Source organism: Lepus europaeus, chromosome 2 (assembly GCF_033115175.1).
Source record: "Lepus europaeus isolate LE1 chromosome 2, mLepTim1.pri, whole genome shotgun sequence".
Taxonomy (NCBI): domain Eukaryota; kingdom Metazoa; phylum Chordata; class Mammalia; order Lagomorpha; family Leporidae; genus Lepus; species Lepus europaeus.
Window position 1 is genome coordinate 52,453,635 of NC_084828.1, and position 27,845 is coordinate 52,481,479.

A 27,845-nucleotide genomic window follows, 5' to 3' on the forward strand; every position below is an offset into this window, starting at 1 on the left:
GACAAGGACGTTTAATTCTAAATGATACATTTATTGGAGTTGTGCCTTTTGTACCACACTGGATTAAATAAACTTGTTAAAAGTATGGTTTTTTCACTTTGAGGAATATTGAGTAATTTGCTCTTCTTTCTTTCCTGTGCCCCTGTTAGCACATGTAGCCACCTGTAATAGGTGGGTCTCAAGTTCATAGAAACACAGGTAAGGAAAGTTGAATTCATGGTTTCGACTCTTCAAAAAGTTCATGGAAAATGTATCCTATGAATAATTATAGATCTCAGTTTTTTCCAACCAAGTGCCCTCATGACCATTCCTTCTATTTAGCTACAAAATCATTATATGTACATTCTAAAGGAAAAGTAAAGACTTAAACAGAATTGGATTCTATAAAGGCGCTAGACTACTTGGATTAAACATTCGGTCCACAGGGATAAGACCAGGCTTTCCTTTTCCTCTTCTGTAGTAAGTTTCAGGTCCTTGACTGAAATAGCTGAACTGTTCCAGATTTGCTTCAGTGCCTCCATATGTGACAAAGGAAAGCGAAGTCCATGAGACTGCAAAAGGAGCAATTAGGGAATTAAGTGGCACTGCCATTTAAACTTCCCCAATTCTCAATCAATTGATACCTTTCCTAGTTATGAAATTTGTTTCAGGTAAAGCTATTTTCACAAACTAATTATGAAATCTAAGCTTTCATATGGGAGTTTGCAAATTTTATAAGAACCATTCTCCTTTATAGTAAGTCTACTCATCAGCCACCACCCAGAGCACACAGCAAAGCCACTTGTGTTTAGCTGTAACAAACCTCTATTTCCTCTTCACTTCCCATCATGTGTGTGTGTCTCTTATTCTTTAAGGAATGATAGATGTAAATCATCTTTTCTTGAGCTTCATCCTTTAAAAAAAAAAAAAAAAGAGTACTAGGAGAGTTTTCCAAAACGTCACCAGCAAGATTGAATACTGTAAACAATCTTTTGGGCAAAAAGTTAAGTTCTGCGTATAAATGAGGATACTTTTTTTTTGAAAATTTTATGAGAATTAAAATGTTTATTTCAGAGCAAAAAATTTTTCAAGCCCAAACATCAAACAAACTTTGGAAAATCTCAGTTTTTTTCATGATGTACATTTTCTTTCTTTTTTTTTTTATTTTATTTTTATTTTTATTTTTTTTTTGACAGGCAGAGTGGACAGAGAGAGAGAGAGAGACAGAGAGAAAGGTCTTCCTTTTTGCCGTTGGTTCACCCTCCAATGGCCGCTGCGGCCGGCGCACCGCACTGATCCGATGGCAGGAACCAGGTGCTTCTCCTGGTCTCCCATGGGGTGCAGGGCCCAAGCACTTGGGCCATCCTCCACTGCACTCCCTGGCCACAGCAGAGAGCTGGCCTGGAAGAGGGGCAACCGGGACAGGATCGGTGCCCCGACCGGGACTAGAACCCGGTGTGCCGGCGCCGCAAGGCGGAGGATTAGCCTAGTGAGCCGCGGCGCCGGCTATGATGTACATTTTCTATGTGTAGATCTCAAAATTTTTCATACCAAAATATACCCAATTCCATTTTCCTATGAACTTTTTGAAGTATCTTAAAACACAATGACTGCTACTTCTATATAGCAATTAATGGGTGCCCCACGTCTATCCGTTAAAGCATCTTCAGGAACTAGATTTAATTGGAAAAGTAACAATTTACTCATGAAACACTCAACTTCTTTTCATCATACCTGTCCTTCTGCATCAAAATGATCTTGATATCCCTAGTACAATTTGAGCATTTTCTTTTTTTTTTTTTTTTTTTCACTTTTTTTTTTTTTTGACAGGCAGAGTGGACAGTGAGAGAGAGACAGAGAGAAAGGTCTTCCTTTTGCCGTTGGTTCACCCTCCAATGGCCGCCGCGGTAGCGCACTGCGGCCGGCGCACCGCGCTGATCCGATGGCAGGAGCCAGGTGCTTCTCCTGGTCTCCCATGGGGTGCAGGGCCCAAGCACTTGGGCCATCCTCCACTGCACTCCCTGGCCACAGCAGAGAGCTGGCCTGGAAGAGGGGCAACCGGGACAGGATCGGTGCCCCGACCGGGACTAGAACCCGGTGTGCCGGCGCCGCAAGGCGGAGGATTAGCCTAGTGAGCCGCGGCGCCGGCCTAATTTGAGCATTTTCTTTAACTTCCCTTTCCATACCCACTCTCCTGGCCTGCAGTTCCACTTAAAGCTTTAGTCATTCTTTGTTACCCCTTAGATAAGTCTCAGACTAACTTATTAAAAAAAAAAATCCTTGTTATTCAGATAATCAAACATGGGAGTGTGTATTTGTGAGGTCTTAGCACCAGGTGTGGCCCATGAGATAATTCCAAAAACCCACGGGATTGTACTCAAGAACTTTTACTAAAATGTAGAGACTAACCCAGATCAGAGGAATCCCTGGAATTTATAATTTTAAAACTTCACAGTTGATTCCATAATAGCCCATCAGTTTTTGGAACTGCTGGGCCAAGTGGTAAGGTCATAGAATATAGATTTTTGTTCACCACATATATTTGATCTGTGCAGAGGACTCATGAACAGGGTCTGCATTGTTCTAGAAACAGCAGGGCCTGTAGCAGGATGGGAAGCAAAGGACAGGCATTAATCACAAAAGGAGAATGAAGGAGGGTTCGGTGGGGGTGAGAAGGCTTCAAATGGCCAACAAGCAGGAAAAGTCGGAATCAACAGTGAGATTTGGGTATTTTTTGGTGTGACATGATGGCATTAACCTATGAACACAGATGGATTCCTGAAGGAGAAGAGCAGGAATCTTTGGCTAATCCGATAACCCATGGCTTGTGATGCAAATTCCCTGAGGGGAAACTTCCTCTGTGAATACTCACGGATTGGTCCTGATCTGGCCCTACTGTGAGGATGATGTGGTCTCTAAACTGCAGTCTCACTGTGCTGTCCAGTCGTGGTAACTCTCCACCTATAAAACCTCAAGGAGAAAGCCAGCCTTCAGAAAAGGAAACCAGCAGCTTCAAACATGCTAGAAAGGGCCACTATTCAAGAAACAACAAGTTGACTGCAAATTTGCCAGTGAATCCAAACAGCGCCCTCTCCAACACAAGTATTCACATAGCCCAATTTGGTGTATTAAAAAATACAGGTTATATCCTAGAGTGAAGGCAGACAAACAATTTGCATAAATAATTATTTATGACACCTACTTAGTGTACTTATTAAGACCACTGAAGCCAGATAGTGATCACAAAAAGCAGGCCATGGTACCTTTGCACAGAACACTCTTTCAGTTTCTGCACATTTTTTATTCCACTTGTACACTATGGAAGGGCCACCTGAATTGACTGTACCACCCTACCAACTACCAGTTGTGTGACCATGGTAAATTATTCAGCATATGTAGGTCCCATCATCTAATAAGCTCACAGATAAGACAATCTACTCTTTTCTAAATGGGATTTAACAGAGAAAAAGCAACCACTGAAAACAGATTAGCTGTACAGGGTCATGAGCATGGAGAAAAAGGCTAGAAGGATCATAACTTTACTGAATATACAGGGTCTTCTAAAAAGTTCATGGAAAATGTGTATTGTTGGGGCTGGCACTGTGGCGCAGTGGGTTAAAGCCCTGGCCTGAAGCACCAGCATGCCATTTGGACAGCGGTTCTAGTCCCAGCTGTTCCCCTTCTGATCCAGCTCTCTCCTATGGTCTGGGATAGCAATGGAAGATGGCCCAAGTTCTTGGGCTCCTGTACCCATGTGGGAGACCCGGAAGAAGCTCCTGGCAGCTCCGACCGTTGCAGCCATCTGGGGAGTGAACCAGCAGATGGAAGACCTCTCTCTATAAGTCTTTCAAATAAATAAAATAAATCTTAAAAGAAAATGTGGATTGTGAAGAAAACCATGGATGGGTTTTAAGAAGTTTTGCACCAAAACATTTTTATTCCATGTTTCTGCAAAGTTTAAAAAACATTTACTGATTTGAAAGGCAGAGAATAGTATCTCCCATCCACTGGTTCACTTCTAAGATGCAACAGTGGAAGCTGGCTTAGGCCAAAGCCATGCGCCAAGAACTCGATCCAGATCTTCCAGTGGATGGCAGGGACCCAACCATGAGCTACCATCTACTGCCTCTCAGCAGGAACCTGGAATTGAGAACAGAGCCGGGACTTGAACTTAGGCCCCTGAATATGGACACAGGCTTGCCATTATGCCAAGTGCCCACCCTACTTGTAAACTTTTTGAAGTCCCTCATATAATAGTTAAGACAAGGAAAGCGTCAGATAAATACGGTCTGGGGCATAAGCTGGTACTTGGCAAACACTGCTGGTGAAACATTTGCTATTTTGAATACATTCAATTAAAACTTCCAGGAATGAGCATTTGGCACAGAACCTAAAACACCAAGACACATCTTGGTATGCCTGCCTGGGTTAAGTTCCAGCTCCATTTCTGATTCCAGGTTCCTGCTAATGCACACCTTGGGAGGCAGCAGTGATGGCCCAAGTACTTGAGTTCCTGTTGTCCACATGGGATTGATTCTGGGTTCCTGACTTCAGCATGTCCTTATCACAGCTATTGCAGCCATTTGGGGAGTAAAACAGTAGATGGAATACCTTTTTCGGTTTGAAAGGTTCAAACCAAATGAAAGTAAAGTTGAAATAAAAATCTTCCTAAAAACTAGTAAGAATATATACAGAATCAATTTTATAAGTGACCATATAGAGGCTGGTATTGTGGCACATCAGGTTAAGCTTTTGCTTGCAATGCCTACATCCTATATTGGAACTAGTCTTGGTTGTTTGCTGCCAATCCTGCTCTCAGCTAATGTGCCTAGGAAAGCAGCAGAAGATTGCCCACTTGCCTGGGTCCCAGCCACCCATGAGAGAGACCTAGACAGAATTCTAGGCTACTGGCTTCAGCCTTGTGGGCTATTTGGGACTACATTATAGGATGGAAGATCTCTGTCTCTCCTTCTCTGTTACTCTGCCTTTTCAATAAAATAAATCTTAAAAAAACGACCTTATTGATTGTCTATTTCAGATTCTCTCCTGATAAGAAAACTTAAAATTACTCTTCTCACTCAGCCCTCCTGAGAAGGAAAAAAGACAACCCAAGAGCTGGCCTGGCAGTCACAGCCCGGTCTTAACTGTTCTTGTGCTAAACACAGACAAGTACACCAAATACCAACATCAGACAACTCTATGACCATGACAGACCAAGACAAAAAACACCACCATAAACACATTTCAATTCCAGCTAAAACAAGAACAGCACATACTACGATTTAAATATGGTTTGCCCCCACCAAAACGCATACTGAGGCTTGGCTTTCCGTAGGGTGATTAGATCATTAAGAGGGAATGATTGGCTTTTGTATTCCCAGCCCGTCACTGTGCTCCTTTCACATGCACACTCTTCCCCCCTCTGCACTTCACCATGATATGACACAGCATATGGCCCTCACCAGAAGCTGAGTAGATGCTAGCTTGACTTCCCTCACCTCCAGAACTGTACGCCAAAATAAGCCTCTTTCCTTTACACATCACCCAACCTCAGATAATCTGTAATGGCAACAGAACATGGACTAAAACACTGTCCACAATAACCACACATCCCCTTCCCTGGCTAACATGAATGAGTGCTGCTTCCGTAACTTTAGCTTCAGACATTCCTCCTGCCTACAATCATAGAATTCCTTTTATTTTCTGATAGCATGGATCCAGAGCCAAGCTTCTGAACTCTCTCCAAAACTACCTAATCAAGCTCAACTCGCATAAATCCTTTCTAATGCACTTTTACCACACTGCCCCACAGTTCCCAATGGTGTGCAGTCTTTTCTACTGCAACAAGTTAGTAAATGCAACTCTTGAGTTCAGGAATGTATTCTTGGTGGTCTTTGCTACAGGGCACTGACATCGTCCATCCAAGAGTGAATGATGTCATTTTACGTCATTATGACAGCCTAAACCTGTCAAAATTAGCCACTGACTTGAAGATCAGTGATACCTTGGGCATTCTTGTATTTCATCTGCTGATGGCAACATTTTATCCATTCCTGCCTTAAATACAAGATTACTTCAATGTTCAAATTATAAAGCTTCCTAAAGATGAACACCAGAGTACTCATAAGTACACATAATATTTCTCACCCCCAAAGACAGGAATCTTATATCTCATCATGCTGTGATATAGGTTCTTTGCAAATGACTTAGGAGATTCAAGATGCGACAGGCTGAAGCAACACATCTAGTCCAACCACACAGGCTAAGAACACATGTAGGTCCATATTAATACTAAAATACTTCAAACTTTGATCTGCTCAAAAAAGGAGCCCACCCAGGAAGGCCTCGAATATCCCACATTTGCCCCTAACTACCTAGAAGGGAAACAGCAAGTTGCACCTGGTATTGTCAGCTCTGTTCCATCTCCTACATGGTACGGGGGTAGCCTGTGCATAATAAAATCCTTCTTCATGTCTGATGAAAACAGTTCTTTGGTGCCTTCCAGTCGCTCTGCAAGCATCCTTAGGAAACCACTTAATCTTCTGGTTGCAACAGTTGTGCTTTCTGCCTGCTAGAAACACAAAGAACTGTGCATACAGGTCACAGTAACACACAGCACTGCATTCATTATGCAAATCAAAGGGCTCAGGAGGCCAACACAAGAGACAAGTGTGGCTCATCTGGGAAGAAGGGTTGTAGGGTCCTGACGAGGTAGGGCTTCATTGCCACTGGCCTTTTTTTCCTCCTTACCAGGAGAAGTTGCCGCGGTATGCCAGCCCGCAATGCCACATCTTCCTTTGCAGCATCAAACACAAGCCCCGAAATGGTGTCCAAAAGAAAATCTCCCCATGAACTAGATTACGCATGAAAAAAAAAACAGTGAATATACATATATAAACTACTCATCATTAATAAACACAGAAGCTACACACTGGTTTCCGATATCCCTGCCCAGGAATTTTGACTTCAGTTAATTTCATATTACTCAGTATAAAATCCTAAGGCCTCCATCAACTTCCCTTCCTCCCCATTCCCAGAGACTCATTTGTAAAGTTAAAGGTGGGAAGCTGGGCTTCATCCATGATTTCTGTTAAAGGCATTAGAAAATTAACCTTACATAGTCCTAAGATGGGAAGCTTAAAGGACCAAATTTTGTTAACTAATGTGTATTTGGAAAGCTTCATAGGAAATTTTAACATTATAAAAAACAACAAAAAAAACTGATGTGCAAAAATATCTAATATAAACACATCTAAAGTAAGAATGAGACCTCTGAACTGTGTAACTGAACAGTTAAATGTTTTCCTCTGTTGCTAATAAAGGAGGGAACCCATCCATCAGTAAAATATCCACCACCATCGATAACGTCAGAAAAACATATCTCTGGTTATACTGGGGTAGAATGTAGAAGCCAATGGCCAAAACTAACATGTGGGGCTAAATGCCAGTGTTCAATTACCTTTGCTCTTTCTGGGCTGAGTTAGAACTGGCTCATGCCAGAATGTGTGCTAATCTAGGACACATACTCTCCTGAAATATTTCTTAGCCATTCAGAATTTTCCTGTGTCACCAGTGGATCTCAAATTGGCAGCTATGTGCAAAATGGAAATTCACAGTGTGACTTCTGCTTCTCACTCAGTAAGCAAAATTAACACTTGTATACTTCCTTCCCAGAAAAGTGGCAAAGGAAGACAAGTGTCACCTGAGAGCCACATTCCCCAGGACATCCTCTACCTGGCCTCACTACTTTGTCACATAATGCTTCATTGAACTTCCTTCTTTTTTCGAACTTCAACCTGGAAGACACATGCAGATCTCAGGAACACAGTTACATGCTTCCTTTGCAGGGTTACAGAGGGAAGGCATGCCACAACAGCACGGGATGGGGTGGCATAGGGAATTTAACAGCAGTTGAACAGTGAATGCTCTGTGCTCTTCTCAGAGACAGATCTTAGGACCTTCCAAAATTTAAAAATAATACTTAAGAGGCTTACTTTGTTAAAACGGTCAAAATAACTGCCTTCTGTCCCATACAATTAGCTCCCAACGCTTCAACCACACAAACTTAACAGGGGTTAGGGAGAAGCCCCAAATCCTGATCTAACCACAGTAGCTGAGGGAGCACCACCAGGCTCAGGGCACAGCAGCCTCTCTGGGAGGCACTGGTCCTCGAGGTAGATTTTTCCCATTCTTGCTCCAGCACCACCAAGACACACATCCTTCCTTCACAGTGCTCATCCAAGGCCCTGGTCAGCAACTTGTTAACACAGAAAGACCTTCCCCAGCCTCAGGTGACTAGGGAAGGATGGGTGGGACTCAGGGGCTGGGAAGGAGAGAGAGAGGCAGGTACTTATCAGCAGAAGCAAATGCCAATGGATTGAGTGAGACAGAAGGAGGGTTAAGAAGTAACAGATGCTGGCTTACAATGAGCCTAGAAGTGAGTAAACAGAAGCTCAGGAAGTAAGGGAGGATGCATTAGAAAACCAGTTGGTGATAGACAGATGAGACACACAGAGCACGAGGGGTGGCTGGCAGCACTAATGACGGACATTGGAAGATGCAAGGTCATTCATAGGACCAACTGTGAGGCTGCCAAGGTCCAGAGTGAACTTTGGGCTCCAGCTCCTCTGTCACCTAGCCCTTCTACAGTTCCCAGGACTCACTCCCTTGTTTGTTCTTGCTCTTCCTAAGCTGGCTTCAGTGTCTTTCTGTTCCTCAACTTTGCAGGGAACCAAACTAGCCACAGTGACAAGGGTATTTTTCAAAAGAGAAGTCTAATAACACAAGCATGGCCTTCTACCTGTGGGCAAAGACAGCACTGACCTCGGACCAGGCTCAACTAGTTCCTCCATTAAGTTTCCTAGGCACTGGCGTGAATTTCATACTGAAAAGTCACATGAGCAAGCAGAGGTATGCTCACTAACCTGTTTTTCAAGTTAGGGCTTTGAAGGCAGGAAGGAACCTGCTGCCCCTTGGGCCAGGAATGTCCTTTCCTGCACTGACCTTCTGACCCACCCCTGCTGATTTGTCCTTTAAGACTCACTCGGTTTTGGTGTCAAGTCATTTCTGAAACCTTTCCTGATGCCCAGCTTAGCTAACTTAAGTGCATTCCTCTATGTTCCAAGAAGCTCCTTGCAGGCCTCCCACAAAATTTATCCCACTGTTTGGTAACTGTTGACATGTCCGTTTCCCATCCTCTCACGACTTCTAAAGCACTGGTTTCCCCAGAGCCCCAGCAACTACCACAGAGTCTAATGTGTGTCTGAATAAATTAACTAATGACTGCTATTTTCTAAAATGTGATTTGGGGCTATTATTTTTGGAAATAACTCATACAAAGCCACCGCCCCATACTTGCCATGTGACAAGGCACTTGTTGAAAAAGAACATAACTTTAACGGGAATCGTTTCCAGCACATGCACGTGCTTCTTGTTCCCATTGTTCACACTGCCTTTCCTACTTTAATTTCAAGGACTATAAAAAGTAGAGAAGAAGAGATTTCGACTGCCTCTACCAGGGGTGCTGAAGACATCTGGAAGCAAACAGCAGTGATGGTGGCTTCATGCATCATGCAGCATGAATAGAACTCATGCCAACAAACTGTACATTGAAAGAGGGTTAAAAATGGGTAGGTTATGTGATGTAATCACAATAATAAATAAATGGGGGGGGGGGAGAGGGAGAGACTGCAAGGCCAGCTTTGCATCACTGACACACCCACGTACCCACAGCTATAGTTTTTGGTTTTTTTTTGTTTTTTTTTTTCCAAACCATGGGACTCTATTTGGGCAACTCCCAGGATCCTTACTACAGTGAGAGTCATGACTTGCCCAGGAAGAAGTCCAAGCGGGCCACTCAGCACCTGGGTCATCAAAGGAATCTGGAAGTCAGCATGGGAGACAGAAGCCCTGGGGTCTGGAAGCAAGCTGCTGACCAGCTCCCTTGTGTCCCTTGTGAATGTGGCTGCTGTGAGCCTTAACTCAGAGCTATCCTAGGATGCTGCACAGGGAGGCAGTGGTTACTTGTTCTGGTAGGTGCTGATGGTCACGTGAGTAGAATGGGCCAGCCCTGGAGGAGTGTCCGCTTGATGAATGGTCCCTCTGGGAAAGTACAACAAATCTCCTGGCTGAAGGAGAAAAGGGGAGAAGAGGTTAGTAAGCCCACCTTCACAGTCCTCTTTGTTGTACAAAGAAACATTTCAGCTTTGAGCTTCAGTTCCCTATTCTAGAAACATCAGCTTCACAGGGCAGTCTGCATGCTGAGTTCACGTGGTATCCAGCTAGCCTAGCTCTACTCTGTCCTCCAGCTTATCAGCGTGAACCACAATCTAGCAGAGGCTTTCACAGTACCTGAAGTCACCACCCCTCTTCTCAAGCCAAGACCAGAAAAACTTGAAACTACCCAGCCCTGACTCAAGGCATATGGCATCCTGTGCGTGGGAAACCTGCTTCCTGCCTCTCAAATTCTGCAGTGGTTAACAGAGTTTCAGAGCTTCACAGTCACGGCCTCTTACTGGCCAATGATCTAGAACATGTACTTCATGGCACAAAGCCTCAGTTTCTTCACCTATAAAATGGAGAGAATGGCCCCAAACCTTACAGGCCTATTGTGACGATTAAAGATGATGCCGTTTCCAAAGCTCTTGGGGCAACGATGGTTGTGTGGTTGTTTATTATTTTACCCACCATTTCCTAACCTCCTCTTCATTTTCTAGCTCTTCCAAGCAGGGTCTGTTTCTCATATATTTTACATTCCCAGAGCCTAACCTAGCACCTTGCACACAGCCTAGACCAATAAATGTTTAGATGAATGGATAAAAACTGTACAACTCTTATTTGAACATAAAAGATAATATGAAACTAAAGATGGGTCATTTTCTGAGGCACCTGAGTGCCTATGTCTTTTCTCTTCCAAGCAGGTGGATTGAAATTGTGCCCCCAAGTTACTCCTGCCCTGTGCTTCCTCTTCCCTGTTCCCACCGAAACCTGTGGGTTCTATGTAACAAGTGCCTCAGGAGAGGAGGGACTCTTGAGCTGCCCCTCTCCCATCTGCAGCTCACTAGTTAAGACCATCAGTCCTGGAAAGAGAAATCAAGAAATATCATCTTAAAATAACTAAGATTTTCCTCAAGACAGGGGGCAATACAGGGTGCTTTAATAAGTTTGTAGGAAAATGGAATTAGAAGTTTATTACAGTGCAAAAACTTTGAAATCCAAACACAGTTTAGTAATTCACATCTTCCATGGACTTTATGAAGACTCCAGGTATAAATGGCTATCAAAATGTTTTTGCACCAAAAGAAACATCAAAATTATTTATTGGGAGGTAAAGAGAGAAATACAGAGAGTGAACACATGCTCCCATCTGATGTTTCACTCTCCAGATGACCTCAACAGTTGAGGGCCAAAGTTGGGAATTCAATCCTGGTCTTCCATGTGAATGGCAAGAACCCAATCATGTGCATCATCACTAGTGCCACTGGGTGTCTGCACTGGAAGGAAGCTGGAATCAGGATCTGGTTCTGAAGCCCAGATGCTCCAGTATAGTTATGTAGACATCCCAACTGGTATCTCAACAACTATGCCAAATGCTTGCCATTAAACTTGCTTTAATTCCATTTCTCCAAGAACTTCTTGAGTACCCTCGTGACTATCATTTACTAAATGACACTGACCAATGCCCTCAGATATACACTTGGTTCACTCCACAAGCACTGACCAATGCCCCTGTCCCTTGCTGGAAAGGGAAACGAATCCATCTTCCTCCCAGGGCCTCCAGAAGGAACACAGTGCTGCCAACTCCAATCAGATCCATTTTGGACTTCTTACTTCCAGAATCATAAGACAATAAATTTCTGTCGTTTTAACTCATGCAACACATCACACTAATACAAAGAATTTGATTGTAAAATCAAAGTAATACTTTTACAATCTGTAATTTAATAAACAGGAAACTGAGGCTCTGATAATATCCCACTTTAGGATATGGCAGCTAGTAAGTGACACCAGCTGAATTCAAACCCAGCTGTGTCAGAATGCAAGAATAGTGTGGCATTTCCATTACAGAGAGGTCTTTACCCTGAGAACCTGGGTTTGGTAGACATGTGGCACAGGCTACACTGGATTGGCGGAAAAAGGGTGAAAAGGCTTCCAGACCCTCACTGTGGGCCCCACATGAGGGTACTCGTGCCTCCACCAGAGGGACTCAATTTCCTACGGCATATATGGGGCACTTGTACATGACCTCATCTGTAAAGGTCCACCAATGGAGACCGCACATGCGTGTGCACATACACACTTGGAAAACATAGCACTGCACCACGCTTTCTCCTTCCAGGAGACTCAGGGCTCCTCTCCCAAGCACTGTGTAGTACCTGAGTGTCTAATGGGCATCTGCTTCCTCTCCTCCAAGTCAAGGCAACAGCACAAAGCATCCACACCCATGACACTTGAGGACCACGATAAACCCCCAGCTTCTCAGGCAGGGCAAGTAGCCAAGTCATCAGCCCAAGAAGCTCAGCTCTGGAGACCACAGACATCTTGTCTCAGCCTTTAGCTTACAGAGTATACCAAGTCGTCTATGGAAATATGCTTCACCAAGAGCAGAGGTCAGTACACTCTCTCTGTGAAGGGCCAGATATAGAGTAACTGTTTTTGGTTTGTGGACCCTGAGGCCTTGGGGCAGCTCACTGACTCTGCTGGGCGGCAGGAATGCACAGAGTGCACACTGGGGAATAGGCAGGACTGTGCTCCATGCACCTGATTTACAAAAGCAAGCAGCAGGCCAAGTTCTGGCCCACTGACAGTGGTTGGGTCACTGCTGACCAAGAGCATAAAACAACCAAGGTAGTTACATTTACTGGTCATCTGTTAGTGGAAGTCCCCTGTGATACAGGCACTACCTGAAGAAGGGAGACTGTTTCTCCCAGTTATTGGCAGGCAAGCAGACTTTAAAATCAAGAAAGATGAGATATTAAGATATAGACACTATTACTTCAAGATGCAAGAAACAGAAAAACAATAACATATGCAAACACATCAGACTGGTAGAATCTTTGGAATGATTTGAGTCAACTACTGTTTTCTTGCCACTACAGGAAATTAAACATCATATTTTTAAAGAAAGGGAATAAAGATTAATTATGGAGCTATTCCTCTCCCATTCAGTTTTTTCTTAACACTCTCTCCTGCTGGGAACGGCTATGTTCCCATGCAGGCCAACTACTCAAAGACAGATTTTTTCAGCAGCAAAAAGCCAAGGAACCTACACAGAATCAAGGCACCTGGCTCCCTGGAGGAGATGCTTTCATAATTACTTCTCTTCTGATGACTACCTGCAGGGGCACAGACAACTGCTACATAATCGGGAGGAAAATGGGTCATATGGGAATTGTAGCAAGAGAAAAACTAAGGGAGTCCTAGCTGTGCTCTGCTTAAGCAACTTACAGACCCATGCTGTCTGCTGTCTTACATGTCGAGAAGCTGCCCCACAACAAACCTTCCACTTTTACCCTAAAGAAGTCAGTGGGTCACTGAAATTCAATTCATCCCTGTTGATTTTGGATCATGCATGGGGACAAGTTACTTGGAAAAATGAACAAAATACATCTCAGCTCACTGTGCTAAGCACAAACCACCAAGGCTCCTTCAGAAGCTTAACATGATGGTACTGGCTAATTGCAATGAAGAGCCTCCTGCCCCAAGACCCACAGGTTCACTCCCATGGAGATCTTACACAAACTCTAAACCATGAACCTGAAGCTGAAGAAAACCCAGCTCACAACAGCCAGCCCATACCTTCAAAGTGAACTCATGCGTCGGCCTTCCAATCCTATCCTCGGCCTCCACGCTGTACTCCCGAGCGAGAGGCACTGTCGGGTGGTACAGACGCCAGTGTTTCTCTCCTTCCAGTTGCAGGATAAAAACCTATAAAAAGCCGAAAGTCCTGGGAGTATCAGAGAGCTTTCTGACAACTGATGAGCTAAGTGCTTGCAGAATACTAGCCCTGTAAGAGCAAGTTTCAGATAAAAAATACAAATGAAAGATCAGGCATACAGGCCAATGTAACAATTAAGTTGCCACACTAGTTTCCATTTTTAAAATAGGTAATCATGAATACTGATACTGGATCTTCCTTCTTGCAGTTTCTTAGCGCATTCCCTAGTTCTTTATATCCCACTATCTCATTCCTGTAAATCCTCTATCAGACAGCTGAAAGCTCATAATCTGACAGGAAAGCTGAGCTTCAGACATTACTGAATGGCTAAAATCCTGAACGTTGGAAGGGCTTTGGCAGACAGGAAAACTTCAAGTTTCTTATTCTTTATTCTGCCAAAGTATATTTTACTGCTCTAATAGAAATATTTTATAAAAACTTTTTTTGGGAAAACATCTTGTTATCAAATAGCTCTCAAAGGGGAAAAAAGGAACTTTTTACTAGTAACTCTATGTTCACACCTTGTGTTAGTACAAAAGTAAGCTATGAAATACCTAAGCTGAAGAGTTAACTTTTTCTGGATGCCACATGAGCGAAAGCAACACTTGTCTTGGTGCCAGTGCTTAAATGAAACCAGGACCTTCATTCAAACTGCTCCAAGATTTTCACAAATGGAACAAAATGCATATTTTTGGCAGCTACTGAAGAACAAAATGAAAGCAGATGGAAGGATAATTTGTGACCTAACCTTATTAAGGACCAGAGTTCGTGAAATTAAAGAAGCCAATCTCACTTTCCTATACATGAAGCCAATGGATACTTATTTCAAAGAAATGTGTGGTTCCTATATTTGTGAGGATGGAAACAATCTCTCCCTTGAGAAGCAGCAGGAAACCAGTTTGGTGGGATTTACTTTGGCCCAACAGTTAGAGGAGACAGCATAAAGAGCGGACCCAGGCCCTACCTAAGAGAACAGGAACCAACCCTGACAACTCCATTGCTCTGGACTCACAGCCACTCCTGTCTCACACCAGGCGCCTTTCTTCCTCTCTTACCTCGACATCATCATAGTGGGGTGGGAGGCCCTGAGATCCTGCAGGGGTTATATACACATTTGAGCCAACCAAGGAGCCAAAGTAACATTCCAACTTCTCCTGGATCCTCCAAAGCTCATCCTGAAGAAAGGGGAAAAAAAGAAAAAAAAAAAAAAAAAAAAGGACAAGGGAGAAAAGTGAAAAACACATTAGAAATAAGAGAAAAGACACTTTCTTGATCACTTAGGGAATCTTTAGTGCACAGCTACTGTAGGCCAAATACTCAGAATTAAGCAGAGCACAAGCCCCATACCTCTGCCCTCAAGAATCTTCCATTCTAGTGGAAAAGCCCCATGGGAAAGACGTGAACATAAAAATGAGACTGGCAGGGCAGGCAACAGGAGGTCAGGAAGGATTTTAAGCAGAATGGCTGACCCAGTTTTAAAATCTTGCTGTGGCCACTGTAGGGAGAATGGGTTGTAGAAAAGCAGGAGTGACAAGTCTGGGAGCTACTGAGAGTGGGAGAGGGATAGATAGAATTAGAAAAGTCAGGATGCATCCAGAAGCAGCACTGCAAGAACACTCTGGATGAAAGAAGGGGTCCAGAAATAGGAGGAATAAGAACATATTCCTAAGATTTTGGCTTGGGCTATTAGCTTCTGGGTTCCGCTAAAAAGACTTGCTAAAAAGCAAATTTTCAGGAGGGGAAAAAAAAGTTCTGGGGTGCTAAGCATGAAGTTCTGGCAGAAAGTAAAGACTGCAAGGGGCTGGCGCTGTGGCGTAGCAGGTAAAGCGAACACCTGCAGTCCCGGCAGCTCCACTTCTGATCCAGCTCTCTGCTATGGCCTGGGAAAGCAAGAGAAGATGGCCCTGGTCCTTGGGCCCCTGCACCTACGTGGGAGACCTGGAAGAAGCTCCTGGCTCCTGGCTTCAGATCAGTGCAGCTCCAGCCATTGTGGCCATCTGGGGAGTGAACCAGTGGATGAAAGACCTCTCCCGCTCTGTCTCTACTTCTCCCTATAACTCTTTCAAATAAATAAAATAAATCTTAAAAAAAATTTTTAAAAAAGCAATGGGAACATAAATTGATAACCCAGAAAGAGGGTATAGGCTGAAGGAAGACAGAGAACCTCTACAGAGAGGGAAGAACAGAGCCAAGTAATGTTGCCTCTCATCATAGTCACATCAGCTTTCCAGGGCTCCCGTCAGACTGCAGGGACTAGAGAGGAGCTGCACAGTCCTATGAGAGAAAAAGAGATCTGGTTTTTCCAAGGTAGATGAGAGGAAGGGAGGTAGCAAGCAGGCTATGCAGACACTAGCACTTCCTATGTGCCAGGCACTGCTTCTAAGTAAAAAGACATGATGTAACCAGATTCAAACCCAGGCTGCCTGGCTCCAGGGTTCACATCTTTAAGAAAATTTAAGAAAAGACAAATCACAAAGGACACTAAAGAGAACAAACTTCTATCTATGTGGATGCACAGTGCCTGGCACAGAAGACATGACATCATCATAAAAAATATTTTCCAAGCAAACCATTGACCATGGCTTGGGGTCAATTCTACCAAAGGACTAAAAGGGGATCTTTAATACTAAAAATACCAGGTGAGAAAGTATTTGGTCAGTATGAACAAACTTTCATGAGACATCTTTATATAGTCCAGTGGGCTTCCATATTTATAGATCTTAGAGTTTCTGCTTAACACAGGAAAAATAATTTAATGGTATCCAAGTAGCTCCAAAGACTTATCAGAGCTCCCAAGGAGCCTAACTTATTTCAGGCAGAGGCCAGTGGGACCTGGCTCTGTAATTATATTTATACAGTCCTTGGAACCACCAAAAACCAGGGCTCGCTCTCTTTCTGATGGTCTGAAGGGTCCTTCAGGACTGTACGGCTGACCTTTTGGCTCCCAACTGAAGCAGCAGGATACATAACTGATGAATGTGTCTCTTTTCTTCTAAAAAGTTTCCAAAAGCACTATCAATTGTACAATTCTCCAGTTTCTCCTGGAACTTCAGCTTCTGAATCTGCCAAATGAGGCTACTACAAAGAGGTTTAGAGTTAATCCACAGGAGCCAAGCTGAAGTAACAAGAGAAGTGACTTCCGTTTCCTTAGTTATAAGCTGAAAATATTACCTCTCCCATCCTCAGACTGTGGGGAGCAGCATGAAACCACCTGCCTTGAATCCAGTCCTCTTAGAACTGCAAAGCGGTGTACAAATGCCGCTGCTTCCCCAAACTAAGCCCAGGGCTCCTGAGATCTGTCTTCTCCTTTACTGTGTGAGTACCAGCTATGTCCAGAGATAGGGAGAACTCGGAGCAGTCAATGCAGGCAAGTGGAAGTCTATCTCCTGGCTGTGTACAATCACCTCTCCACTTCCCACCCCACAGAATCAAAACTGAATGCTATGGCTAAGGCCAGAAGGCCAAATGCTTAGTCAAAGGCAAACACACAAAATGTTCTTCTACACTTCAAAGAACATCTTTCAAAGTATAGCAGTAAAATGCCTCAAATCTGGACTCAGTTACCCTTACCAGCTTAAAAGCTATGCAAAAATCCCATCTGTGAACGCGTTTTTCCACATGAGATGTAGACCACAATTGCAGCCCTATTTTAAATGTGAAACGTGGAAGGTCCCACACTTAACACATATGAAAGTGCGTAGTGAACTATAGCGTGCTATAAAAAATGAAAATAGTATCACTATTCCCCTCACCCAGACCTCTTTATGGATTCTCCAAAACATATGGGGAATTTTTTATGGCTCTCTGGTTACTTCCTTGCTCATTTCAGACTAACTACATTAACGAGGTATACACAGCCTAAAACCCCCTAAACAAAGGACTAACTGCTCTACCAGTCTTAACCTGGACATTAAGGAACTGTCTTTAGGTTTTCTTATTCTGATGCAAATATACCCATTCCCACACACAAGGAGCACTAACTCTCCTCATGCTACAGAATTTAGAACCCAGGGTCTAGCATGGCAGGCTGAGTTCCTACAGCTCACAGGTCTCCCAAGGGCGAATGGTCCATGAGGGACCATAACAAGATGTGTCCCAGTCCAGTCTGGGGGCTGAATTTGGGCTGAGGAAGCTCATCCTTCCTTGTCCGATAAAGCTGACCAAAGAGCAGAGTCAACAGAGCAAAGGAAATGGGTTCCTGGCTACCTGGAATCTAGGAGGAGCAATATGCAGGGCTTAAATGCACAAGCAGAGAAAAGCACTGGGGCAGAGGATTCTAAAGTCATAGAAGCTGGGGGCCAGTGCTGTGGTGCAGCTGGTTAAGTCACCATTTGGAATGCCCACATTCTGTATCAGAGTGCCAGTTCGAGGCCCAGCACTCCACTTCTGATCTAGCATCCTACTAATGCATCCTGAGAGGCAGTGGATGATGGCTCAAGCACTTAAAGCTCTGCCACCCATGTGGGAGGCATGAATGGAGTTCCAGACTGCTGGCTATGGCCTGGCCCAGCTCTGGTTGCTGCAGCCATTTGGGCATTCAGTGATAGAGCTCTCTTTTCTCTCTCCTTCTGTTGCCCTGCCTTCAAAGAATTAATAAGTTGGGAAAAAAAAAAACCCCACACAACCTCACAAAAGTGGCAGCCAGAGAGGACGCCACGTGAGCACCAATTAGTTTCCACCAGTTTATGAATAAATTACATCAACTTCACTGAAACCCTGTATTGTCACAGATCTTAGGTTTCTAAAAACATCTTAAAAGTGTACTGGAAAGTGAGCATTGCGGCATAGCAGGTTAAACCACAAGTTAAATGGCTGCAATCCATGCTAGAAGTGCCTGGTTCAAGTCCCAGCGCCTCCACTTCCAATCCAGCTTCCTGATAATTCATCTGGGAGGCAGAAGATAATGGCTCAAGTGCTTGGGCCCCAGCCCCACTGTAAGAGACCTGGATGAAGTTCCTGACACCTGGCTTCAGCCTGGCCCAGCTGTTGTACCCATTTGAGGAGTGAGGCAGAAGACAGAGGATCTGTGTGTGTGTGTGTGTGTGTGTCTGCCTTTCAGGTAGATGAAAATAAAAATAAACATTAAAAAAATATCGTTCTACTTCTAGTCAGGTAAAGAGTTCAGGTCTATCTCAGAATCATCTTATCCATGATGTGTGTTTTCTGAATTCAAATCATGACTTAGTCTGGCAAATAATTTCTAAATCCTTTTGGGTGCCATAGCCAAAATGTTAGCATTTTCAGGACATTTTAACTTATGATTGCTTCAGATGGAGTAACTGGAATCAGGATTTGTCTTGAAAGATCTTAGCATATTTTACTCATCCAGATGAGAAAAGTAGAGGCATCCACCACAAGCCCTAAGAGGCTCTAACAAGCAGCTCTTGAGTTGAACCACGGCAACACAACTGGGAACTGACACAGACTCAGGGGCCAGCAATATGAAGGGACTTCAAAAAGCTTATGGGAAAATGGAATTAAAAAATAACTTTATTTTGGTGAAAAACTTTTGAAATCCACAAATAGCTGTTTCATAATCTGCAATTTCCCATGAACAATGTGAGGACCCCTTGTGCCAGAATTCATTCTTCTCAACATGGACCCTCACTAGCCCCTTTCTCCAATAATGCTGCCATTCTGATTCAGCCATGAGTCATGGAGGTGGGTTTCTGAGTGGAGATAAAGCTTTACCCAAAACTCAGAACAGGTCCTCAACTGTTCTGGGCCATCTGTCATGTAACGATTTCAAATCTCTAGAAAAGCAGACTAGCTCATGCTAAATCTGCATTTCACAAATAGAGAAACTGAGCAGAGGAGATGAATTATTTCCCAAATGTCAATCATTGATACAGAATAAACCAATACTTTTTTTTTTTTTGAAAGATGTATTTATTTGAAAGTCAGAGTTACACAGAGAGAGAGATCGTCCATTCGCTGATTCACTCCCCAAATGGCCGCAACTGCTGGAGCTGTGCTGATCCGAAGCCAGGAGCCAGGAGCCTCCTCCCGGTCTCCCATGTGGGTGCAGGGGCTCAAGGACTTGGGCCAACCTCTACTGCTTCCCTAGGCCACAGCAGAGAGCTGGATCGGAAGAGGAGCAGCTGGGACCAGAACCAGCGCCCATATGGGATGCCAGCGCTTCAGGCCAGGGCGTTAATCCGCTGTGCCACAGCGTCAGCCCCATAAACCAAAACTTAATAAATTTTTAAATTAAAAATTTATTATTGTGTTGGAAGTCTAGCATAGCAGTTAATACACTGCTTGAAACACCTATATCCCTTATCAGAATGTCTGGGTCAGAAATCCCAGCTCTGCTCCTAATTCCATTTTCCTGTTAATACACACTCTGGAAGACAGCAGGTGACAGCTCAAGTACTTGGGTCCCAGACAACCATGTGGGAGACTCAGTTTACGTTCCTGGCTCCTAACTTTGATCTGGCTGTTTCAGGCATTTGGGGAATGAACCAGAGGAATGAAGACATCTCTTTCTCTATCTGCTACTCAAACCAATGTCCTAAATATTTGTTAAAATGTTTTAAGAATCTGAACTCAAAAACCAAAGCTGTCTTCCACTTATGACTGCCTCACCAGGAGCAGTTCCAGAATTGTGCCCCTCATTATGACTGGTTTGGCTTTATAAGGGTTAAGTCCCTTTACTGAACCCAAACCTCGTATGTGATCTGAAGCATCCACTTACATACCCAGATGTAGGCAGTGAAACGAGGCAACTTCAGGAACACAATCACCTTGATGCTAACATGCCTTAAATTACAACAGGACAAACCAAACAGTAGTGCCTACCTTATAAATAACCATAAACCAGCCCTCAAATCATGCTCCTAGAGGTATAAGGCTACTTTAATAACTTTATAAACTTGCAATACAATGTAGCTTCTGGAGCTCAATGACCTCTAACAAGGTCCAACTGAGTTCCTGGAGGTTCTAACCAAGAAGTATTCGGGAATCTCCTGTGTCAGAATGTGCTTAAAGAGAAACAGGAGAGGCCTGCACTGTGGCATGCGGGTACAGCCACTGCCTGCAGTGCTGGTATCCCATATTGGTGTCTGTTCGAGTCCCAGCTGCACCACTTTCAATCCAGCTCTCTGCTATGGCCTGGGAAAGCAGTGGAAGATGGTCCAAGTCCCTGGGCCCTTATACCCATGTGGGAGACCTGGAGGAAGCTCCTGGCTCCTGGCTTCTGGCTTTGGATAGGCACAGCTCCAGCCATTGCAGCCATCTGGGGAGTGAACCAGCGGATTGAAGATCTTTCTCTATACCTCTGCCTCTCAAATAAATAAATAAATAAATAAATAAATCTTTTAAAAAAAGAGAGAAGCAGCACCTCTGTAGCATTTGCAGACTGGCAGGCAGCTTCATCATCATCATCATCATCATCCCACATATTCACCCTTAGAAGATCTGAGGCCAAATGTTAGCCTTTAATATACACGGGAATTCTGTGAGGGGGGAAGCCCATTACCTTAAATCTCTGAGGCTGATGAAACTGAATGGTAGCCCTTTTCTGATCAAAATCTTTCCTCAGTTGAAGAAAGTGAGCTTTGCCATCTTTATTTAAGACCTTCTTCTTCCCATTGACACACCGGCAGACATTCACATCTCTCCCATAGTACACACCCCGGCTGCACAGACTCTTCAGATCTGTGAGCCTGAACAGGGACTGGTAATAGGTGGCCAGTGCAGGGTCATCTCTCTGGATGAGAAGGGGCTTCTGCTCCCAGAATTCCTTAAAAAAAGTGTCTGTCTTGACCGGTGAGATTAGACTTTCAAACAGATCATGGGGGCTGTCAAAATTCAAAGTGGAAAGGCCATCAGCCACCTCCACCTTCACCTGTTTACAGGGAACAGGCCCCTCTTCCTTCTCATTTCCTGCAGGCCTTGCTTTCTTTGGCATCGCTGTATCTTCAGACAAGGCAAAGAGGAAATGAAAACCTACCAAAGGAACAAAATACATACGGTTAGGTTTACAAGAAGTGCCAGTACCGGTGTTAGTCGATCATATACACACAACGCACATGACCAGGACAACTTTGTTACTTCCTCCAGGATGTGAGACAGCCTTAAGCCAATGCCCTTTCTTCCAAGATATGATTCAGTCTCAAGCGCCACTCAGATTACATATTCACCTAAAGGAAAACATCTTTCTCTTGTACACAAGCACTAAGTCATTATTTACAAGGAGGTATAATTATCCCAAATTAAACTGTTGCAGCAATGTCTAGTCAGGTTTAGTCTATAGCTATTGACATCACAAAGTCAAAAATCTTGACTTTGGCTATAGTCAATATCAGATCTGAAATCTAATTAGATGCACTCTAAGTTACACACATTTGACTGGAAAATGACCAATAGTTGCTCACTGACAGGTTCTCCTCCCTCCAGCATCATCCCCAGCAGCTGTTCAGGAGAAAGCCAATGAGCACTGGGCCTGTGGTGTCACCTGGTGGCTGGAGGGAGAAGCTGCCTGCTCCAAATCTTCACCAACCAACCACCTGAGCCTCCTCACTTCCAAACTGGAACTATTCATGAAAATTGCCACATTATCAGAACACCCCCACCCCCGCCCCACCTCCACCTTTAAAAAATAAGTAAAAACTTACTAAGGGCTGAAAATCAAAGGCCAAACCTTTAAAAGGCAGTGACTTTTTAACTGAAATAAGACATAAGATGCAATCTCAGACACAAGTGCTTTTCCAATTCGAATGTGCACACCGATCACCTGGGCATCTTGTTCCAGTCAGGTTATGATTCACTAGATCCAAGGCAGGGCCTGAGTCTGAATTCTAGCAAGCTCCCACATGATGGTGATGTTCCTGGTCCACAGCACATTTCTGAGGAGCAGCAGGAGCAACACTTCCAAGGCCTCTTTCAGAACTGCTCCCAGCCCACACTCACAATGGAGGCTTGCCTCATCTGGGTAAAAAAAACTGCAACTCAAATTACTTAACTTTCTTGAAACTACAAAATACAACTTACTTGAAAGGCAGGGAGAGAGTGAGAGGTTATCTCCCATCTATTGGTTTACTCTCCAGATACCTGCAACAGTCGAGGTTACATCAGCCTGAAGCCAGGAGCCTGGAACTCCATCCATGTCTCCCTCATGGGTGGCAGGCACCCAGGTTCTTGGGCTATCACCTGATGCCTCACAGGGTGCACATTAGCCGGAAGATGGAACTGGAGCCACAATTTGTTCTCAGGTACTACAATATGGGATACAGGCATCCCAAGCAACTTATTATTCATTGTGCCAAATACCCACCCCCGCAAAATGCTATTCAGATTGAGTATCCCTTCTACTTGGGACCAGAAGTGCTTCACATTTTGAAATATGACATGAGACAAATGCAGGATGTATCTCCAGTCTAAATTAAACATCCACTTATGTTTCAGACACATCTTATATGCACTGCTTGGAGGTAATTTTACACATTATTTTCAGTGTGCCTGTGTTTTGACTGTAACACAAAGTAAGGGGTGGGATTTTCCACTTGTCATGTTGGCGCTCGAAAAGTTGCAAATTTTGGAGCATTCAAGATTTTCAGTTTAGGGATGCTCAATTTGTACTCCCTCCCTGCCTTGCCCTCCCGGAGGACTGCTTCTACCACATTAAAGGAGTCCCTGACCCCAAGAAAGGTTAAGAATCACTGTACTTAAGCAAATTTTTCCAAAGCCTAATGACTTATTTAAAATGTTATGGTTTCTACTTTGTTATCAGAATGGCAAGAATGTCATTTTTTACTATTTTCTCCTAGGTGGTGGACTGAGCTTTCGGACTGAGTAGGGTTTCTGTTACGACCTGGAACACATTGAAATAATGTGCTACATACTGCAACAATTAATTATAAAACAACTTTTAGGATGCAACCAGATAGAAATTGAAGGAATTGGGAAATAGAATAATCAAAATAAACTCTTTAACAGTCTCTTTTTAGCTTCTACATTATGTTCTCACAAATTACTGTTCTTCAAAAGACCCACAAGACTACAGTAGAAAAATTAATATAAACACTAAAAGCCTACAGGACAAGTGCAAGGGCTTATGCTTGCGGTGGGGATGGGGGAACCTTTGTTTTGGGATATGTGCTCATGTTCTGATATTTCCTATTCCTTTTAAGCCAACAGACCAGCTTGAATTCCCAAACCAAGGGTCAGAGCTTCACGGAGGCAAAGCTTTGTTAGTACCTGGAACTCTAAAGTGAAGCAGAAATACAAAAACACATTCACATTCTGTACTTTGTTACAGAAAAGAGTTACCATAGCAGGTAACCAGTAAAGCCAGCTTGGGCTGACTACTGCGAACTTGGATTTCAGGAGGGTTCTACCACCATTAACCATAGCTCCCTGTGCCTAAACTATGCAATCTGTCCTGAACATCTATCTGCTTTCCTTCTGGAGTGCAGAATTTTGGTTTGTGCCAGATAGAGGCTGCCTGCCTAACCAGCCTCAGTACAATCCCTGGGCACTGAGTCTCTAATGAGCTTCCAGGTGGGCAACATCTCACAGGTGTGGACACAACTCCTTGCTGCAGCAATTAACTACATCCCCAGTGACTCGACCTGGAGAAGACTCTTGCAGCCTTGCATCCAGTCTCCCCAGGACTTCTACCATGTGCCTCTTCCCTGGGAATCGCACTTGGTATCCTCTTGCTGTAAATCAGCAGTCCTCCTAACAAATTGGGGATGAATCAAGACAGTCTTGGGGATCCCAACACATCACTCATTTAGTTTTTAAAACACGTTGTTAGATTGACTTATTACATTTGTTTCACTAGTAGTAACCTATAAAGTAATTTTACATTCAGCCATACATCTCTTGTCCTCACAACTGGTCAGTTTAAAATTTAAGAGTTGTAAGAAGCGTAAAAATGCAATTGAAAGGCTTGTTTTCTCTCAGTATAATATACCAATGGAGGACAAGCACATCTCCAGAAAGTATGTTAAAGTGTACCAAACACTTAAGCCAAAATAAAATTTCTTAAGGAAACTTTCCCATCTACCATGACTAACACAATACACCCCAATACTGCATAACAAATGCTTTGGTTAGAATACAAAATTCATTCCTTATACTGCCAAAAGTGACACCATTTATTGTTTCTCTAGGTTCACGCTGAAATGATTTGAGGCTCAGTTAATTAGAACCCAGTTTAGAGATTACTGGAAAAACATACTATTCCTGTGATTCTCACACTACTCACAATATAAGATGAAAATTCCTTTGACATGTTTTGGAGGATGGAGAAGACATGACACACCCTATCACATTAAACTTACAAAAGTGCTAAGACAAATCACAGTTACAGAAATAGTAAAAAATAAAAATGCATGTGTAAGACTCCATGAAATAAAAGAATGCTTTGTCTACATTATAGGGCCAACACAATCCTGCCTATAAATCTCAGACCACCCACATAGAAATTCAAATATTTCTATGAAACCATAGGAAGAAAAGCTTTTGAAAAGTAGTTGTTTCTGGGGCTGGCACCATGGCTCACTTGGTTAATCTTCCCCCTGCAGCGCCAGAATCCCATATGGCGCCAGGTTCTAGTCCCAGTTGCTCCTCTTCCAGTCCAACACTCTGCTGTAGCCCGGGAAGGCAGTAAAGGATGGCCCAAGTGCTTGGGCCCTGCACCAGCATGGGAGACCAGGAAGAAGCACCTGGCTCCTGGCCGGAGCAGCCATGTGGGGGGTGAATCAACGGAAGGAAGACCTTTCTGTCTCTCTCTATATATCTTTAGTTGTCAAATAAATTAAAAAAAAAAAAAAAAAAGAAAGAAAGAAAAGAAAAAGCAGGGCTCTCTTTGAGAATGTGGGAACCCTCAAAAAAAAAAAAAAAAAGTAGTTGTTTCCAATGAGTTGACTATCAGCATTAAAATGTAAAAAGAGTAAGTCAAAAGCATCAGTTATACCTTGGTAACTGCCCCACTTTTGGAAAACTCTACCAAGAATCAATACTGATGCCCACATCATAGTCAACAAACACCATCTTCATAGTTTTAAGGTGTCCTAAATTCCTTTTATACAGTAATGACCAGGGAGTCACACCAGCTTCTTGAAGGGACAGCTATCTGCACACTCCTAGAACTCAGCAAGCATGAAACTTGGGAGAAATATTTGCTGAATTTCTCATTTTACCATTTTCTGTCCGTATACAATTGTAGACAAAAAACTCAAGGGCCAGTTCCTTGGCACAGCAGGTTAATCCTTGCCTGTGGTGCCTGTATCCCATATGGGCACAGGTTCTAGTCCTGGCTGCCCCTCTTCTCATCCAGCTCTGTTGTGGCCTGGGAAAACAGTGGAGGACGGTCCAAGTCCTTGGACCCCTGCACCTGCATGGGAGACCCGGGAGAAGCTCCTGGCTTTGGCTGTTGCGGCCATCTGGGGAGTGAACCAATGGAAGGAAGACCTTTCTCTCTCCCTCTCACTGTCTGTAACTCTACCTCTCAAATAGATAAAATCTAAAAAAATTTTTTAAAAATCTCAAAGACCCACACAAGGAAAATAGATGCTTCCTGCAGTGGGTCTTCTGATGGCTGCTGTCTTTGGGGATCCTAAGACGGTTCAGAGAAAATGCCTATCAGGAAAACAACTATAGATTTCACTTTTTGGGGAACCAAAAATAAACTCACCTTTTAACTTAATTTCCCCCCCAAACTTTTTGAAGTATACGCCTATCTTAAGAGCTAACAGGTAACTGACATCAGTGGCTATTACACACCAGGGGAAGAGGTAGGAATGTTTACACCTGAGCAGGGTTTGAGCGCAGTCTGCAGCGTTACCAGCAAGACTGCTTAACAAACTTCTGGCTCCCAGGTAAAGCCTACGGGTCTCCACTTTCGCAGGCCGGCACACAGAAACCCGCAAGGGCATATCCAAGTTCTCCAGATAAAGCAGAAAATCCACCAACAGTGACCGCCAGTGGACCCCTGCTAAACACAAACACCACACATCTGACAGAAATTATCTACTGCTTTTACAAGGCTACCCAGGCTTACCGAAGCAAGTCTTTTAGGCCCACAGGAAAAAAAAATTTTTTTTTAAATTATTGCAGACACGTTCTGTTGCCTACAGCTAACTGGCTGTCATCCTTTTGGTCCTTAATTTGAGAGAGAAAATGAGCGGTACCTCACTTAGGTATTTTGATGACCGCGAGGTTACCAGGGATGAGGACCCCGGGCAAGCAATACCATCCACGTGATGGCGGGAGGAGCTGAGTAAGCCATGCGCCTCCACCCGGTGACGGGAGCCGAGTCACGCGGGGCAGTGGGAAAATCGGGTCCTCGGCACCCCCAGGACGAAAGCAGGGACACCTGCTCCTACGACCCTTCCTGTAGCCGCTCTAGGATGATTTGTAACAACAAGAACCGGAAGATGGGCTGCGGTGTAAAGGCCAGGAGTGACAGGAGACCCTCGGCTCGCCCCGCCCGGATGCCGGAATTTCAGGTTCCACGGCCGGCCGCACCGCGTGGCTCTGGGGCCTGGCCTGAGGCCGGGCGGCGCGGCCCACGTGTGGACCGCGCCCCCGTCCAAGCCCCCAAACTGCCCGTCCCAGGCTTGGCACCAAGGGCCTGGCCTGTGTGATCCTCTCCGAGCCCGACGCGTTCGCGAATCGGTTCGCCCCAGACCCGGCGTTTCCTCACGGTCCGGCACGTGCGTCCCCGGCCCCGCAACCACAACGCCGGCCAGGCCTGCGCCCCACCGCGGCTCCCATCCAGACCCCGCCTGCGCCAGGAGCTGGAGGCGCGCGGCCCGCGGGGTTACAAACCACCCCGGGCTGCTGTAGGGCCGGGAGCCCGCCGAGGAGAAAACCCCCACTCACCCCGCACGGCCTACAGCGCGAGCGGACCGGGACGGCACGGCGGCGGGGCGGGGCGGGGCGGCGTGCGCACGCTCGGGGGCGGTGCTCCAGCCCC

General features: G+C 44.4%; 1 protein-coding gene across 8 annotated transcripts; it reads right to left on the minus strand.

Annotated features, from left to right (window-relative positions):
* Positions 1–10: 10 nt before the first annotated feature.
* Positions 11–27,806, minus strand: RIOX2 (ribosomal oxygenase 2). 8 transcript variants are annotated; one of them, XM_062206732.1, is made up of 10 exons: positions 27,752–27,806; positions 21,396–21,865; positions 14,971–15,090; positions 13,777–13,905; positions 10,003–10,106; positions 6,730–6,832; positions 6,379–6,550; positions 2,852–2,949; positions 803–892; positions 11–551 (listed from the first exon to the last, which is right to left on the minus strand). In XM_062206732.1, the coding sequence occupies exons 2-10, from the start codon at positions 21,825–21,827 to the stop codon at positions 393–395; spliced, it is 1,407 nt and encodes a 468-aa protein (XP_062062716.1). In that variant the 5' UTR covers positions 21,828–21,865; positions 27,752–27,806; the 3' UTR covers positions 11–392. The 8 variants fall into 8 exon arrangements, with proteins under 8 accessions (XP_062062716.1, XP_062062723.1, XP_062062731.1 ...); XM_062206739.1 differs by lacking the exon at positions 27,752–27,806 and adding an exon at positions 26,928–27,308; XM_062206747.1 differs by lacking the exon at positions 27,752–27,806 and adding an exon at positions 22,653–22,855 and having other exon boundaries at positions 6,379–6,547.
* Positions 27,807–27,845: the final 39 nt, after the last annotated feature.